Source organism: Ovis aries, chromosome 3 (genome assembly GCF_016772045.2).
Source record: "Ovis aries strain OAR_USU_Benz2616 breed Rambouillet chromosome 3, ARS-UI_Ramb_v3.0, whole genome shotgun sequence".
NCBI classification, from domain to species: Eukaryota; Metazoa; Chordata; class Mammalia; order Artiodactyla; family Bovidae; genus Ovis; species Ovis aries.
This window is the reverse complement of record NC_056056.1, coordinates 75,750,938-75,770,122: the sequence shown is the minus strand read 5'-3', so window position 1 is coordinate 75,770,122 and position 19,185 is coordinate 75,750,938. Positions and strand designations below refer to the sequence as shown.

General features: G+C 41.7%; 1 protein-coding gene across 1 annotated transcript; it reads right to left on the bottom strand.

Annotated features, from left to right (window-relative positions):
- Positions 1-9,885: 9,885 nt before the first annotated feature.
- LOC101105644 (eukaryotic peptide chain release factor subunit 1) lies at positions 9,886-11,739 on the bottom strand. Its single transcript, XM_027961562.3, has one exon. The coding sequence runs from the start codon at positions 11,717-11,719 to the stop codon at positions 10,406-10,408; it is 1,314 nt and encodes a 437-aa protein (XP_027817363.2). The 5' UTR covers positions 11,720-11,739; the 3' UTR covers positions 9,886-10,405.
- Between the last annotated feature and the right edge of the window lie 7,446 nt (positions 11,740-19,185).

Here is a 19,185-nt window from a genome sequence, read left to right as displayed (position 1 = left end):
TCTCCACTGTCAGCCTTGCCATGACCTTTATTTGAACTGCATGCTTCCACCACCCTTTCTCAGTTGGGAAAGAAATAGGACTTTTCTCTTTTTATATCTGTCATAGGACTCATCACAAACACCAGTGAATTTCCCCCCTTTATACTGGCAGAACTTATCACAGGGCTTCTGAGAATAAATGAGTGGAGTGAGTAAGTGAACAAATGAATGAATGATGAATGAGTGAACAAAGAGGTAGTGACATAGAACCACATTATTATTTCTAGAGAAGCTGCATTTGGCTAAAGAATTCACAAAACATTCTTTGCATTTTAGGCAATGCCTCCTAGCAAATTGTGACCTTGGTTTAGAAGTTAAATTTCAATCTTAAATATTAGCTAGAGTCTATATAAGGAAGGAGAGCAAACTTTCTGAGGTGATGAAATAAATCCACAAGGAAACAGGATTTGATTTTTTTGAAAGCAGATGTAGAAGTAATCAAATTGTGTACTATAGGATACTGGTTGCCTGCAATGCTCCTTGGAAATATTGAGGGGAAATGTGTCAAAGTTCAAGAAATTTGGTAAAAATTGGATTAAAAAGTTAAATACGGTTCTTTACTAGACAGTTTCTCAGAACTTTTAACATGCATTCTAAATCTCCAAGAGGGTCATAGTATATGGCCCAGTGACTGTGGAACATGTGTTGAGAATGTAGATTTGGGAAAACAGGTTGAGAAAACTGATTTATTCAAAAATGTTCAGGCACCTGACTTTCATGGCAAAGAATCCCTTCACTGAACTAGAAGCCAGAGCTGACATTAGGATGGATAGGGCCTACTAACGTGCGGCTTTGGTGGCGAAAGGCAAGGTTGCCTGGATCCCTCTTCTCCCTTTGATGTGGATACTCAAGGTCTAGAAATCCCACTGATATCAATGTATTATTTTAGGTTAAGCATCACCTTCCCCAGGCCTCTTTTAAAAATGAAAACACAGCACAGGGTGAGAGCATATTGATTTGACTGTATCTTCACCTGAATTATTAATTTTCAAGACTACTCTTTTATGGAGAGTGTAGGAGGTAGATACACTTCGCTAGCAGAGAGGGAAGAGTTCACAGAAAGCTTCTTCCCATCAGAGCTGTGTCAAGAACCCGGACTCTGATCTGCCTTCAGATGCACTTAAAACACAGAGATCAGGGCTGGAGGGTGAAGAAAACCTCTGTTTTGCTCCCAGCTGCTCTGTGTGGAGGAGGTGGCCCTCTTCTCTCATGCCTCTGCTCACATCCTGTCCTGGGCGGGCATGGTGATGGGCTGGCAGGCTCACTGAGAGAGCGCTTCCTAGGATGCAGCTCTCTTAGAGATGCACAGAGAGCCACCCCATCTGTCTGCCTGCTGCTGCTATCTGTCACATTTGAGTTATGCTTTCTGAACATGATGTGGCATGCAGACAAACAGAAAGGCCAGTCATTACCCTAGGGTCTCCCAGGCCTTTATCCAAAGAAGAATCACCTTCAAAGAATAGTTTGGAAATGGCCGTCAGTTTTGAACTGTGCACGCACGTGGGGCCCAAGACTGGAAGAGTGGTGGTTCTGTTTTCATCAAAAGGGAATACAGCAGGAGCTGATCTGCGGAGGGTGCCTGTGAGAGAAGAGCCAGGCTGCAGATGAGCAGTGCTATTAGGATGTGCGGAGTCTGAGGCCACATCAGGCTGGAGAGACCCAGGAGGCCACTGAACCACACTGGTGCAGAGCATAGAAAACACTGAAACAGGAGAGAGAAATTTGGGTGTCCTACATCAGTGGTTGTCCATTTCAGAATCACTTCTGAGAAGTTGCTTAAAAGGCAGAATCAGAGAGCTTCTGCTTCTGTGCGTTTGGCATCAGGCTAGGAAATCTGTGCTTTGAAGGTGTCTCAAGTGGCTTTTTTGGGAGAGGGGACCTTGTTCTACTCTCTGAGAAACATTGCTCCAGAGTGATTAATGAAACCATGGGAGAGATTGCTGGAAGAAAAAAGCCGTGGGCTCAGGATAGCACGGTGGGATCCCTACCAGGAAGGAGGAGGAATCAAAGGCAGAGAACAGATGATCCATGCATGTGCAGAGAACAGGAGATCCATACAGGGACTGAGACAAATTATAGACAAACATAAAGGGAGAGGCTTTCTACCCTGAATTTAAAGATACCAAAAAACAAAGAAAATCCTGTGCATGACTTTATTTCTGCTAAACTAGTCAAGAGAAAGGTCAATTAAAGGAAACACCAAATGAGAGAGAAATAACTGTAAAACAAATATACTCCTGCATTTAAAATGGTTTAAGCCTTTTGGAAAGCAACATGGTAATTCTCATCTCAGTTCAGTTCAGTTCAGTTGCTCAGTCGTGTCCGACTCTTTGTGACCCCATGAACCGCAGCACACCAGGCTTCCCTGTCCATCACCAACTCCTGGAGTTCACCCAAACCCATGTCCATTGAGTCGGTGATGCCACCCAGCCATCTCATCCTCTGTCGTCCCCTTTTCCTCCTGCCGTCAATCTTTCCCAGCATCAGGATCTTTTCAAATGAGCCAGTTCTTTGCATCAGGTGGCCAAAGTATGGGAGTTTCACCTTCAACATCAGTCCTTCCAATGAACATTCAGGACTGATTTCCTTTAGGATGGACTGGTTGGATTTGGATCTCCTTGCAGTCCAAGGGACTCTCAAGAGTCTTCTCCAACACCACAGTTCAAAAGCATCAATTCTTCGGTGCTCAGCTTTCTTTATAGTCCACTCTGACATCCATACATGACTACTGGAAAAACCATAGCCTTGACTAGACGGACCTTTGTTGACAAAGTGACGTCTCTGCCTTTTAATATGCTATCTAGGTTGGTCATAAGTTTCCTTCCAAGGAGTAAGTGTCTTTTAATTTCATGGTTGCAGTTACCATCTGCAGTGATTTTGGAGCCCAGAAAAATAAAGTCAGCCACTGTTTCCACTGTTTCCCCATCTATTTGCCACGAAGTAATGGGACCAGATGCCATGATCTTTGTTTTCTGAATGTTGAGCTTTAAGCCAACTTTTTCACTTTCCTCTTTCACTTTCATCAAGAGGCTCTTTAGCTATTCACTTTCTGCCATAAGGGTGGTGTCATCTGCATATCGATCTAGGCATATGTATATGTTCCTCAATCCAGTGATCCTAGAATTGAGGATTTTCCAAGGAAATAATTGAATAGACTAAAAATGCCATAAGAATGGAGATATTCAGTATGGTCAATTCTACATTACACATTTGAAATAACCTGAATATTCAGCAATATTACAGTGATTTAAAGAAATGATAATTCATTTAAGCAGTGTTAGTGTGCAGTCACAAAATAATTTGAGGGACATAGAAAAGTCGAATGTGTTAAAAAGTCAGATTACAAAGTCATGTTTGAATTGTAAATCCAGTAATGTATTCCTGTTCCTTTGAGGAGAAAAGCAATTGTTATTTTCTGTCCCAATCCTACACCTGTAAGTCTGCTCAATACATCATGTACGGTATAACTGGTAATCCATAAAGCAAAGTACAGATACCGCTTGGTGTTATATGGTTCTCACATGGCCAAGATAGCTCTGTAAACATCCTACCTCTCCCCTCCCACTAGCTTCATCACTGGTTTGGTGTCCAACTCTTCCTGCCAACTCTTGCGTCTTTTTTTTTAAAATGTATTTATTTTTTACTGAAGGATAATTGCTTTACAGAATTTTGCTGTTTTCTGTCAAACCTCAACATGAATCAGCCATAGGTATACATATATCCCCTCCCTTTTGAACCTCCCTCCCATCTTCCTCCCCATCCCACCCCTCTATGTTAATACAGAGCCCCTGTTTGAGTTTCCTGAGACATACAGCAAATTCCCACTGGCTATCTGTTGCATATGGTAATGTAAGTTTCCACATTACTCCTGCCATACATCTCACCCTCTCCTCCCCTCTCCCCATGTCCATGAGTCTATTCTCTATGTCTGTTTCTCCATTATTGCCCTGTAAACAAATTCTTCAGTACCATTTTTCTAGATTCCCTATATGTGCATTAGAATATGATATTTATCTTTCTCTTTCTGACTCACTTCACTCAGTATAATAGGTTCTAGGTTCATCCACCTCATCAGAACTGACTCAAAGGTGTTCCTTTTATGGCTGAGTAATATTCCATTGTGTATATGTACCACAACTTCTTTATCCATTCATCTGTCGATGGACATCTAGGTGGCTTCCATGTTCTAGCTATTGTAAATAGTGCTGCAGTGAACGTTGGGATACATGTGTCTCTTTCAATTTTGGTTTCCTCAGAGTATGTGCTTAGGAGTGGGATTGCTGGGTTGTAGGGTGGTTTTATTCCTAGTTTTTAAAGGAATCTCCAACTCTTGCCTCTTTATCAAGCTTAGGGTGCCACCTCCAAGCCTCCTCACTTTATAGTAGCATCTAGCTCTGCTCTGACTTTCATCTTCCAGGCCCTGCTGTGACTGGCTGTTCCAGTGTCAGACCATCTCAGGTATTAACCCCTACTTCAATGGTCCTTTAATGCATCTAAGTTTTTACTTTAAAAGATTACATCAAAGTAATGTTCCAGCTAAAATTATTCAAATGGCTTTAAACAACTAATATTAAAATATCTAATACTTCCTCATATTCCTCCCCTATCCACAGCCTTTGCATTTGCTTCCTTTCTAAATAATTGCTGTGTGTTTTGTTTTATATTTTCTGTGTGCTTTAATTGTCTATTGTTGTGTAACAAATTACCACAAACTAAGCAGCCTGAAACAACATGTATTTGTTATTGCACACTTGCTGTGGACCAGGAGTTTAGGCCTGGCTTAGCTTGTGGAGGGTGGGCAGGATCTGGGAGAGGAGATGGTGGCCTGATCTCTCTGGATTCAGATTTTTACGGGATGAAGCTGTTTTTACCCCCACATTGCACCCTGCTCCCCGCCTTCTGCAATAAGTTGCATCTCCAAGTCCCAATTGTTTCTGGATCTGCTGGTGGAATTGGCTCAATGCCTATCAACTTTCCATTCCACTGTGCTTATGGGTCACATGGCTTACATCAGCTCCTGCTCCTCCATCAGCTTGTTATCTTCCAAATATTTTCTGAAATCTTTCACTTGCAGTTATGCAATAGTCTGGTCTCCCAAGAGGCAGATTTCAAGGTGATATTAAGTGTGCAAGGGTTTTATTAGAGAACTGCCCTTTTGAGAGAATATGGGGAGGGAGTCAGAAAAGGCCAAGAGAGCATGAGACTGAGATGAGAATGAAGGAGAGGAGGGAATAAGGCTGGTTGGAGCACCCCAGACCATGGTGTAATGCAAGGGTGTTCAGCAAGGCAGGCAGGGGTCCTTGAGCCAAAGTTGGCATTTGAAAGAGTCTGGTGTCTGCTGGGAATGGTTTTACCTTAGTTCCTTGCCATACTCAGTCATCAGTAGGGAGCAGCCCCGGGGAAGCATGACATTGGCCCAAACTCAGCTATGGGTTGTAGGTGACTTTCAGAGCCCAGCAGCAGGGGACCTTAGTCAATTACACTCCCATAAACGGAAGCCTGAGCAGTCTCATGGCTGCCACAAATTATTTCTTTTCTCATTCTCTCTATCCTTTGGATGATTCCTTTTTGGGGGGAGTAGGGCGACGGTGTTTTTAAAAAATTCTTATTATATTTTAGAGGCATCTAGAAAAGGAAAGGAAATGGTTCGGTGTAGTTCTATATTCATTTTCTCAGTCATTTGAACTAATTTTCCCCAAAACTTAATATATTTCCATTTGAAAAAAGTTTAAAAGAAGGAGGTAAAGGTGATCAGAAGTGTCACATTCAGAAAGCTGGAGAAGGATGGAGACTGAGAAAAGGCCGTGTGATGTGCTGACTAGGAAGTCGCTGGTGGGTGAGCTTATTGCTGGTTCCACAGCTGTGGGGGTGAAAGTCAGCTTGAACAAGACTGAGCAGTGAGTAGGTGTAGACAAGTCTGTCAAGAAGTCTGGTGAAGGGAAGGAGAGGAAGAGAGAGTTAACCCGGGGGTGAGCTAGGTAGAGGGAAAGGAGCTCCTAACAGGTTCATTAGTAGATATAAAGGGCTAGAATGGATGGAGAGATAGAGGGTGCAGATAAGAAAAGACATTATGAACAGGATCTAAGAGGAGGCAGGGGTCAGGGGATAGGATCAAGAATGGATGTGCAGGGCTTATTTGGAAAGCAGAGAGGTGGGAGCAAAGGAGGAAGGGTGGTGCAGACATAAAGAAATGTTTCACTGGTCTATCAGTTAGGATTGCTTCTAGCTACAAGAGGCAGAAACATGACTACTGTGGTTTTGGAAGTAGGGATTTATGCGATAGGCAGTTCAGAGCAAAGATGACAGACAGCAGTAAGAGGCTGCCAAGGGCTCAAGATCCTTTCATCTTTCTGCTTCATCTTGCTCCATGAATGAATGAATGAATGAATGAGCAAAATATCGGGAGATAAGTATCACATTCCTATTAAGACTTTTCTCATTTAATGTTTGACCCATAAACTGAATCATAGTAAACATCTTTTAGGGAATAAATGCTACTCATATGGATTCTTAAAAAAAAAAAAAAAGACGACTTTTCTCTTTCAGTGAACAACAGTGTGAGTGACCAAACTATGGTGATTTGTTTAAATAATCTGGTATGCTAACAAACTGAATATCACATTACTTTTAAAAAATATGTAAATGAAGTAGGGACATGAAAAAATCTAGATTCTGTGATGTTAAGTAAATAAAATCTTAAAATAATATGAGTACATTGATAGCAACTATGAAAAGTTATATTAGTACAATATTAAAGCAAGGAGGGATCATTATATCTTGATACGAGTTTAGATTTTGTGGTAAAGAAGGCTGGGATTTTCCTTTTTTCTTTTCCTTTCCCTGGTTTTATTGACATATACAATTGTGTAAGTTTGAGGTGTACAGCTTAATGATTTGACTTCTGTTCATAATGAAATGATTGCCACAATAGGTTTAGTTAGCATCCATCATCTCATGTAGATACAATACACAGAAAAAGCATAAAAAAGAGAAAAATTATTTTTTTCTTATGATGAGCACTCTTAAGATTTACTCTCGTAATTACTTTCCTGTGTATCACCAGGCATCAGGTTGTATATTACATCCCTAGTGCTTATTTATCTTAGAACTGGAAGTTTGTACCTTTTGACCACTTTTCTCCAAGCTGCCTTCCACCACCCAGCTGCCTTCCACCTGCCCTTCCAGCAACTATAAATCTGATCTCTTTTTCTGAGTTTGGTGGGTTTTTTTGTTTGTTTGTGTTTCCACATGTGGATGAGATCATACAGTATGTCTTTCTCTGTATGACTTATTTCACTTAGTATAATGCCCTTAAGTTTCATCCATGTTGTGGAAATGGCAGGATTTCCTTGTTTTCCTATGGCTGAATAATTTTCTATTTTGTACATACATAATAAATATATAAATGTGATATATATATATGGGCTTCCTAGGTAGGTCAGTTGGTAAAGTATCCACGTGCAATGCAGGAGACCCAGGTTCAGTGGTTTAGGGATTGAATGAGGAGCCTGGCAGGTTACAGTCCATGGAGTCACAAGAGTTGAACAGGACTTAGTGACTAAACCACCATCACATGTATGTATATATATGTATATATATATACACACACACACATATATATATATATCACATTTTCTTTATCAGTTCATCCATTGATGGACACTTAGGTTGCTTTCATGTCTGGGCTATTGTAAATAATGTTGCTATGAACATGGTGGTCTAGATACCCTTTTTAAGTCAGTGTTTTCATTTCATTGGGTTATACTCCCAGAAGTAGAATTGCTGGATCATATGCTGTGCTTAGTCACTCAGCCGCGTCCAGCTCTTTGCAACCATATGGACTGTAACCTGCCAGGCACCTCTGTCCATGGGGATTCTCCAGGCAAGAATACTGGAGTGGGTTGCCAAGCCTTCCTCCAGGGGATCTTCCCAACCCAGGATCAAACCCAGGTCTTCCACATTGCAGGCAGATTCTTTACTGTCTGAGCCACCTGGGAAGCCCATGAATACTGGAGTGGGTAGCCTATCCCTTCTCTGTGGGATCTTCCCCACCCAGGAATTGAGCTGGGGTCTCCTGCATTGCAGGCAGATTCTTTACCGTCTGAGCCACCAGGGAAGCTGAGATCATATGGTAGGTCTATTTTTAATTTTTTGAGACTCCTTTGTACTGTTCTCCACAGTGGCTGTATCAGTTTACATCCCATCAACCATGCAAAAGATTTCCCTTTTCTCTACATGCTTGCCAGCATTTGTTATCTTGGCTTTTTGATGGTGGCAGTTCTAATAATTGTGAAGTGATACCTCAGTATGGATTTAATTTGCATTTCCTTAGTGATGTGATGTTAAATATCTTTTTATAAACCAGTTGGCCATTTGTATATCTTCTTTGGAAGCATATCTATTTAAGTTGTTTGCCCATTTTTAATTGTGTGTGTGTGTGTTTTTTCTTTTGCTACTTTTTTTTTTGTTCTTGCTGTATGAGTTCTTTATATATTTTGGATATTAACCCCTTTTTAGATATATGGTTTACATATATAAATGATATATGTAAAAAAACACATTTTTTCCCATTTTGTAAGTTGTCTTTTCGCTTTATTGATTGTTTCTTTTGCTGTGTGGATTTTTCTTCTTGAGGTTTCTGTTTATATTTCACTATTAAGTTGTTAACTTATAATTAAAAAGTTAAAGAGCCCCTGTGGAACATTCTTTAAAGCTCACCTAGAAGAAAGGCACTTTAAAAATATAAACATGGTCATCAAAATATTATCACATCATAAATGTACATTAAATTCTGGTAACTAGCTAGGTTGCAATTAGAGAGCTGATGTGACTGAGTCTCTGTGGGTCTTCTTGCAATGGTTAGCCTGCAGTGAGGTTTCTTGGGGCTGGGGAAGGGTGGACCCCATGGTGTCACCTATGTGATATCTGAAGGCATCTTTCCCAAGTATTTCTCGATCTCCCACACAGGTCTGCAGTTCTTTTTGGGAGGTGGGGAGGAGGGAGGAATGTTTTCCTTTGCGGCAGAAGAGGCTTTGAAACCTTCATACTACATATAAATGTTTATGCTTTTCTAAAGGAAACGTTTCAATATCTGTGAAGGGAAAAGTATGCAAAAGGAGAGACTGGATTCTCTGAAATCTAACCCATTCCTGAATGTGCTGAGGTTGAATCTAGAACCCAGTTCAAATGACCTTTGGTCTATCACTCTTAAGTTCTCTCCCCTCCTCTAACTGCTTCAAATTAATCCCCCTGCCTTCTATCAGCAACTTGAACTCATTCCACTGAAGGAAGTATCTCTATTTTTAAACACCAGGAGAGCATATTCTTCAATATCCCTCAATCATACATTCTTTGTCTGGCAAGACTCACCCCAGAAATGCTTCCATAAGCTAAACTTTCTAATCTGAATGTCTTACCTGCAAGTTACAGCTTGTTTCTTGTTGGATGCCATCAGAGGTTGAAAACCCTTAATCATAGCCTTATAGACCTTTAGAATTCTTTTTTTTTTTCCACTTAAATTGCATGTTTTATTTCTCCCAGTTCCAGCAATAGCATAGAAGTCCCATCATATCCATCCCAAACTGGTTTCTGGTATGCAAGATTATGTGAACCCTTGTCAAAGCAGTTGATGCTAAGGGCTCCCAAACTCTGGGCGCAAATGCACCTGCAAAACAGATGGAAGGAAACAGAGCAGTGGCCCACATGCTTCATGTGTCAGTTCATCTTTGCAATGCAATCTGCATCCTTGAAACTGACAGCCTGGAGGGGACGGGTAGTGTGAGGGAGTGAAGTTGAAATTGCCTATTAGCTCACCCTTTCGACATTAAACAGAGACCGAGAGAGAAATGGTTCCAACATTTCACCACATATATTTCTTCTTATGCAGTCTAAGCTGAGAATGCCATGTAAATGGGTCACTGCGAAATGCAGCAATTTAATTTTTCTCCAATCAAAATAAACAAACCAGTATATCTCATTTCTATTAACTTTTAAAGGTTTACAGCAGTTAAAGTATTTTTGCTTCTATGTATGAAGGTTAAAAAAATCTTTTTTTTTCCCCCATAAAATACAAGAGCAACCAATTTCACCATCAAGTAAAAGTAAAAACTGGGATTCTTTTTTAAATTACTCCAAAGTGGCATTTAGGAACTAGCTGTAGGCTGCTGCGCTGACACCATGACAAACCAAAGTGTAGGGTTGGGTCTGGTTTTGTTTTGGTTTTCTTTTCAATATCCAGTGCTCATGGATTAAGTTCTGGAAATGTTCCAATTGTAAGGCAGGGATCTGTTTGGATTCCACCACGGGTCTGCTCCTTGGGTTGGATGCTGGAGGGTGAGGCACGTTTTGCTGGACCCATGTCGACTACCTAGTAGTCATCAAGGTCAAAAAATTCACCATCTCCTCCTTGGTATTCCATTCCCTGGAAATCTACTCGGTACCGCAAGATACCTCCAATTCCACCAAATCCTTTGACAAACTGTGCTCCTTCTTGTGACTTATCTGTGACAATTTCCAATGTAGCTCCAAATTTTTTATAGTTGTTGGCAAACCACTCCAGAAGGGGCATGCTCTCAATCAGCTCATGTTCTTGTCCTGTCTCTTTGTCTGTAAAATGAGACTTATCCTTCTCTTGTTCTGGAGTTAGATAGAGAATTTTCTCCTCTTCTGTCCCTTGGCAATGAAGAACATATCTCATGATATCCAGATTTTCATAGACTATTAGAATCTCTACAGCTCCCATTTCTAAAGCCTTTAGTGTATCTTCAACTCCGAAACAGTACTTGCCCGTGTCCTGGCTTATTTCATCGAAGTATCGCCCTATTAATTTCTTCTCTTGAATGAACTTCATGTTGGAGAGGACCTCAGTAGATAATTCAATAGCTTGATTGAATCCATTTTCACCACCATAAGATATATCAACTAATTTTAAAACTTTTGATTGCAACCTCTGATCAAACATATCAGATTGACTTAGTTCAGTTTTAAAGTCAGCTGATCCAGCTAAAACGAGACCAGCCACATTCACCTTGTCCCCAGAAATAAACAGCTGCACAGCAGTCTCAGCTACTTTTCGAACGTAGTTATGTCGCTTTTCCATTCTTAAACGGGCAAAACGCAAGGCTGACTGACCTCCTCTACCATGTTTCTTTGGGAGATCCACAGTGAATTTGTGCAGGACTTCTCTTGTATTTCCTTGGAGTGTGCCAAAAAGTGCACCACTACCATCTATTACAATGAAGCCAACCTTGCTATCATCTGAAAGTAGTGCTGTAAGAGCCTCTGTATGGAATTTGTTGTCACACAAATACAATGACGTATTAATTGGTTTGAAAGGTTCAAAGTCAATGTTTACTTTCTTTTCCTTTCCTTCTTCCGTTACAATTGTACCACAGTAAACAACCAGGCCGTTTGGAGGTACTTTGTTATAACGTTTGAGTCTTTGTTGCACAGATGTAATGGCTCCTAGGACTGAAAGGCGGTTTACTCGTGACTTAATGTTAGATGCAGTTCCAAACTCATCTGCTAACATTTTTGCCACTCGTGAAATCTGGTCTTTGGGAGGAATGATCAGCGATATCATGCTTGTGCCATTGCCGCGGGCCGCCTCCAAGCTCTTGATGAGCTTTTTGACCTTCCAGGTCTCCACGTTCCTGTCGGCAGCACTGGGGTCGTCCGCCATCTTCTCGCCTCCTCCTCCCTAAGGGCCCAGTCCTGGGCGGCAGCGGCTGCTCCTCCCCGGCGGCGGCTCCGCCAGACCTTTAGAAGTCTTATCTGGAAGCTCTAATTAGACGAGAGGTTATCTAACTTTCCTTTGCTAAGGCTGTGCTCAGAGACCTAGGAACTCAGAAGCTGATGGATACTCTTTCTAGGTCTTGTTTCTGCCTCTGAAAAACAAGAAGAACAATATTCACTGCTTTCCTCCTTGCATGGACTTTGTAAGGACCCAGTAAGATGAGTAATAGTACTCTGGGAAATATAAACAAACCCAGGATATTATTTAAATACTCCTTACTTTCCCCTCGAATCTTTCTTTCCTATTGTTTAGGCCTTCTCTGCTCCGATAGCAGCTGACTTTGTCGCTTTCGGACATTTCTCTCAGGGGACTTATAGCCCTCCAGCCAGCTTTCTGCTCCTGCTAGCAGCTTGAAGCTCTGTTCAATCCACAGCACTGATATTAGGGCTGAATGGATTTCCTGGTCCACAGACTTGACTCAGCTTAGTCCCTTCCTTTACTTCTTTTGTAACTTGCTAAATCCCTCCAGACATATGGCTGTCACCTCTAGGTGATTCTCTTCCCTTCCACCCCTTCCCATGAGGGGACATTTGCCATCTGATGTTATTTTTGGTCACTATTATTGGTGGAGTGGTTAATGGTTCTCATCACCAATTCCAGCTTCTATGCTGTTTTCTCCCGCATTAAGCCACTGTCTGACATTGGCTGAGTGTCCTACCATTCAACTCAACTCTGACACTATCTACCCAAAGATGGTATCAGATTCTGAAGGTTACGGACTCAGTCCTACAAGACTCCCCTCCCCTTCAGATGCCAATTTCAGGCCCAGGTTGTTACTTGTGCTTCTGACCAACTGACTATAAATCAGAGGTTCCTACAACCCCTTCTTTAGGCTTGATTAATTTGCTGTAGTGGCTCACAGAACTCAGGAAACCTGTATACTTACTGGGGTTATCAGTTTATCATAAAGAGTATTAAAGGATACACATCAACAGTCAGATGAAGAGATTCATAGGGTGAACAAAGGGGCTTGTGTCTTCGTGCAGTTTATGGCAGCCCGCTCCAGTATTCTTGTCAGGATAATTCCATGGACTAAAGAACATGACAGGCGACAGTCCATGGGGTTGTAAAGAGTCAGATATGATTGAGTGACTGAACATGTGCACAAGGTGGTGGTTGGAAGTATTCAAGTTCCCCAACCTGGAAGCTTTCCAAACCCTCCCTTTAGGTTTCTATGGAGCCTTCATTGCATAGGCGGTGAAATCATTGGTCTTTAGTGACTGATTCAGCCTCCAGCTTCTCTTCTTTCCCCAGAGGTGAAGGCGAGGACTGAAAGTTCCAACCCTCTAATCCCATGGTTGGGTCCCCTGGTAACCAGCCCCCATCCTTAGGTTACCTGGGTGCTTTGCAGAAGTCACTTTATTAACCTAACAATAGATACTCTGGCCACTCTCATTGCTTACGAAATTCTCAGGATTTTAGGAGATATGTGACAACAAGAGTGGATGAAGATCAAATGTTTATTTCTTATGATAAATCATAATATCACACGGTACTACTGGGATGTAGTGGATAGAGGCCAGGGATGCCGCCGAACATCCTACAATGCACAGGACAGCCCCTCCTATAAAGACCTAGCTGGCCCAAAATGTCACTAATGCTGAAACTGAGAAACTGGGCTACAGATTAAGCTTCATGAATGACATGGAACTTTTATTTTAAACAGCCTTATTAAGATATAATTGATACACAGTAACATGGAGTGAAAATCCCATGGACAGAGGAGCCTGGTGAGCTGCAGTCCATGGGGTCGCTGGGAGTTGGACACGACTGAGCGACTTCATTTTCACTTTTCACTTTCATGCATTGGAGAAGGAAATGGCAACCCACTCCAGTGTTCTTGACTGGAGAATCCCAGTGACAGGGGAGCCTGTTGGGCTGCCGTGTATGGGGTCGTGCAGAGTCAGACACGACTGAAGCGACTTAGCAGCAGCAGCAGCAACATGTACATATTTAAAGTGTGCAATTTGGTGAGTTTTGACATCAGCACATGGGAAGCTATCACAACAGAATGAACATACCCATCCTTTTGTAACTCAGTCCTTCTCTTGCCACCTATCCCACTAACCGCATCCTCAATCAACCACTAATTTACTTTCCATTATTGCAGATTGGTTTGCCAATGCTAGAAGTTTGTATAAATGGAATTATACAACTTATGCTTTTTTTTTTTTTTTGGTCTGATTTCTGTCATTCAGCATTGATTATTTTGAAATTTATCCATGTTGTTGCTGAACTCCTTATTCCTGAAACAAAGAGATAAACTCGTGGTTGAGAACAAAGGGGGTATGACCTCTAGGCTCTCAGGTCACCTTTAGATACTTCTCTGACGATTTTACTTCCTAAATGGGATACCTCACTCGGCTGTTCTATACTTTATTCTTTTCTTTTGTTTTTGTTTTACTTTCATAGCACTTTCCTTGTCATGATTCTCAATATGTGACCAGTGAACTATTAACCCTCCAGTCTCTTGTCTAGTCTCTGCTTCTTTTAATTCATGGAACCCTGTTTTCTTTTTTCCCCCTCAAGAAGATCTTAAAGAGCTAAGTTATAGAATACCAATTTGAAAAATGCTGCTCTGATGTTGCTTTTATTTTTTAAAAAAGAAAAAGTTCTACATGCCCAGGCTTCACGGCTGTGCAGGGCACACACAGAGAAATGTCTTGAGACACCATTTCCACATGGCAGTGGTTACCTGGTTTTGCCCGCTTTGCCCTCAGAATCTTTCCTGCAGTCATATCCAGTCAAGATACCAATATTTAATGATTATAGGATGACTTCTTTAAGAAGGAACTTTGTGAAGTCCGTAAGGAAATTAGTTGATGATGATTGAACTCACATGGAATTATCAGAACTGCTGCTGCTGCCGCTAAGTCGCTTCAGTCATGTCCGACTCTGTGCGACCCCATAGACTCACACAGTTAGCTTAAGCATACTTTTATGCAACACTGACATGTGCTTTTGGAGTAAGATTCTTGAATAAATCTTAAGTAGCTTCTTTATCTTTATCCCTAAGAAAATGTTCCTCTTTTTGGTGTGCTTTGTGGTTTTCTTCTGCCAGCGTTTTCAGATACCCTGGCCCTATAGGATGTGGCCTGTTCTCTTCTCACACAGTTGCCCTGGGGTTGATCATGTTCTTACATTAATGCTGATATTCTTTCTCATAAGCTCTTGGTTTTCACATCTGCAGATGTTCCAAGGTTATGTAAGAATCGTGTCGTTCATGTGAGCATGTTTTCCTCTCCTCCACACACGGTGCTTATCCCCTGGCAGCTTGTTACTTGGGAAGACTCTCTTCTGTCTGTGAGAGGCACTAGTCATTTTGTCCGTCCAGTCTCCCTTCATTTGGTTGCAGCACTCTGCTTTTCTGTTACGGGCACTCTCTGTCCCCGCTTCGATGTGTTTGGTTAACCTATTGATCTAAGTACTCCTTGGCTCTCAACTCTTACCCAAGGAGTGGCAAGTGCATGACCTGGGTTAGGTCCATGCGACTCTCTCCTGGGAGTTCAGTCGGCAGTGGAAATACTCACAGAAGTGGCCGGAGCTGAGTCATTCTTCTTTCATCTGTGAGATCCTGACTGAAATTCTTGGAACTGCTCTTTTCCTGTCCTTCTTGAGGACTGCTGATTAAGATCTTCCTTCAGTCCTTATTATTATTATTATTTTGTCTATATTTTTTCAGAGTCAGTTTCAGTTGCTTACAAGCAAAGAACCTAATCGTATACAAAGTCTCCTTTCCTTCCACTCATGGTCTTTTCTGCTCTTTGCTGCACTGTCTCAAAGTAGAAAGGACCACTGCTGCCTCCTTTCCGCAGGCAAGTTGACTTCCTAATTGTGGTCTGAGTAAGATTCTTCCGTGACCACCTTGATGACTTCATTGAAGAGACTCTAATGGTTGCCATTAGGACCAATAAGAGGAGTGGGAGAGTGAGTTCTTTCAGACTTTAATAAGCACCAGGACTGGTAGGTGGCAGGGAGAAAGCTTGGCAAGGCTTGGGCTCAGCCATGTGAGGACTTTTGACCCAAAGTGGTGGCAAAATTTTGGGAGGGGTGAATGATGAATCTAGGGAGACTAACCTTAGGCTTCTTTGTTCACAATGTTAAAAAAAAAAAATTGCTTTTCTTCTGGCTGGGCATGGAAGCAGAGAGATACCAGACTTAAAGACGTTACTGCAGGGCACAATGAGGATGTCAGTAGTGATGATGATGGACAGGGTAATTGAGTCCCTTCTCTTGCTTTTCTGAGCACCGTGGAAGCCTACTGGATTCTGGGGAGGCCTGAGGATGATGAGAATCCAGCAACACCTGAGGTTGAAATTTTTGCAAATTTAGGAGGATGTGAACTCAAAAAAGAAATTAATTTGATTTAGTGAAAATGAAGATATCATTTTTTTTGTATGTCTCAGTTTGTAGATTGAGATTCATAATGACTCTAATGCTTAAAAATTTCTTATCCACAGATTTATGAGTGTAGTCAGTGCCAAGTCTCTCCTAAACATTAGCAAGACTCTGTGGGTAAAGCAAAGCCATATAGGGCTTTGCCTCAGTTGGAGAGAGAAGACTTAAATAGTTGGGGTAGGTTATATATCCTTAAAGAGATAATTATAGGCTTCTGACAGTTTAGGGTCTACCACTTATCCCTAAGTCAGGAAGATCCTCTGGAGAAGAGAATGGCAGCCCACTCCAGTAGTCTTGCCTGTAAAACCCCATGGACAGAGGAGCCTGGCAGGCTATAGATCACGGGATTGCAAAGAGTCAGACATAACTGAGCAACTAAAACAGACACTTGTGCTTAACAGGTGAATGTGTGGCCTGGTCAATAAGCACTATGAATTCACTGGCTGTAACATTAAAGGAAAGTCAGAGGGAAGAAAAAAAAAAATGCTCTTTGTTCCAGTAAGGGTGAATTTGCAGGATTGCTTGTTCTGGGAAAAAGAATGATTTGTTTCTGCAGCTCACCATTTCCCAGGGAACCCGTGCGTTGCAAGCCTGTGGTCTCAAGTGTCCCTCCTCTGGAGATGGGTGTCAGGCCGACTAGAAAAGCCTGCAGAAATCAAGCAGGCTGCTAATGCACTTAAAGATGTTTCTTCCGTCCTTTTCCCAGTCTTCCCAAGTACATAGCACTTGTCCAGGTCAATGTCAGAGGAGCTTATGTTTCTTTTAAGCAGTAAGAGCCAGTAGGCAGGGAATTGCTTGGGGATTAGGGAAACTCAAAGTGGCTTTGTATGTCAGGGAGATCAGTCTTTTCTTCCATGCCTGTATCCAGCACAAGGTTGTTTGAAAGCCTTGCTTAAAAAACTTCAAGTTGGGACTTCCCTGATGGTCCAGTGGTTAAGAATCCACCTTGCAATGCAGGGGACACAGGTTTGATCCATGGTTGGGGAACTAGGATCCCACGTGCCGTCTACACACCATGTGGTGCAATTAAATAGATAAGTATTAAAGCCAGATAAATAAATATTTTTAAAAAATATTAAAAAAAAAGTCTCAAGTTGTGGCCAACTTGCAGCTCTGGACACTGATTTAGGCAAGATGAAGAGATCAGATGAAGTTCTGTAGAGATCCAGGCCATGAGGTTGAGTGAATGGGGAAGGAATTTGAGAGCCGAAACTAAACAAATAGCTGGGTTTGTCCCGGACTATTCTTGGATGAGACAGGATACCCTTTTGGAGCTTGTTTTTTAATCTGTAAAATGAGTATAAGATATAGGTAAAGCTATACTCAAAACTAACCACAAACATCTAAATATTCTACATTAACACATTCAGGAGTATCATTCACTTTGCAAAAAGGTTTGTCCCTTTTATAAGAATTCACAGCAAAATAAATTTACAGGGCAGTTGCTTTTCATTTACAAGTGGAATTTGGTTTTCAAAGTGTGACTGCATTCTTAGCTTCTAATGAAAATACCAGTTGCATAAAGGGAGTTCTAAATGTCTTATTTTGTTCCTTCTTCAATCCTCCCCTAGTATTCTCTTCTCCCCATAAAAATCGTGAAGATGTTTATAGGCTTAACATATGTTTAAGACCTGAGCTGAAAGATCCAAATTGATGGTAGACTCATTAGCAAAGATAAACTGACATTCATTCTCCAGTAGTTTCTGGATTGGCAGTGGCAGACCTGGGTTCTGGTCCAGGCTTTGCCTCTAAGTAGCTGGGTTCCTTTTGACAAGTCTTGGAATTGTAGTACCTTTGTGTTGGAATGGAATTAAGGGGTCAGTTAGTCTAACCTCCTTTGGACAAAGGTGTTTCTCTACAATATTCCTGCCTGGTGAGTATCTGATCTCTCTATTTTTAGACCTCAGTGTGTCCATCTTTATGATTAGGAGAGTTGATCTTCAGTTTGAATCAGGGTCCAGGGTGAGACTGGGAGAGATGAGAAAGCAGAGGCCAGGACTCTGAAGTCTAAATGTACTAACATTACAGTCTAGCAGAGGCCAAGCCCTCTGTATAGGGTATAAATAAGAACCCTTGGGGAATAAACTCCATACATTCCTTCCTTCTTTACAGGTCTGGCCAACAGTGAGGAAAAGTTCTGAGACCTTGAAGTGCTTGGAGTTTTGATCTGGAACTGTGCGCAGGTACCTCAGTGATTTCAAGGAAGGTGAAGTCAGCATATCAGTTGAGCTCTGTTCACATGTGAGCTGAGTACTAGTCCAAGGCTGAGCAGCCTTCTTCCTTACTTCAGGCTTTCTCTTCTTCCTTTCCCTCCCTTCCCCTTCCAACTACCTTTTTTTTTTTTTTCTTTAATAGCGTGCAAATTTCAAGGATGTGCAGTTGGATCTTGCTGAAATCAGCCGAGTGTTTATAGGATTTATCCTTGGAAGTGCCTGGGGTCATTGTCATGGCAATTTTGATAGTCCTGACAGGGTGCAGATGTGTCTGTCCAGGGCAATCCAAGAGTGCCTCCTACTCTCTCTCCAGCCTTAGTCACTACTTGGGGCAAATGGGGCTTGCTTACCCTTTTTTGGGTCATATATATGTATTAAAAAAAGAGTTCTCAAAATTTCAATTATAAAACCCCTGTACCAAAAAATTCTATCAAAAACTTCATATGGAACAAGACTCTGCAAATCTTGGATGAGTCACTAAGGGGATGGGACAAATAGGCCATTCTGCATTGCTACACTGGTTCTTCATTGTCTGTTAACAGGTTATTCACCCTCTCCAATCCCACCTCCCACTGCTGTATTCAGATCTGGAATATGAACTCCTTAAGACTAGTTCATCTTGTTGTCTCCAATACCCAGCACGGTGCCTAGGCACTTAATAGGAATTTAATAATGTTTGCTGGATGAATGAAGAGGTGAGCATGAGATGGCAGAGGGGTATATAAGGTGACCCTGGTAGGT

Excerpts from the sequence above, each read along its gene's own strand:
- LOC101105644 (XM_027961562.3), bottom strand. The coding sequence starts at position 11,719 with ATGGCGGACGACCCCAGTGCTGCCGACAGGAACGTGGAGACCTGGAAG.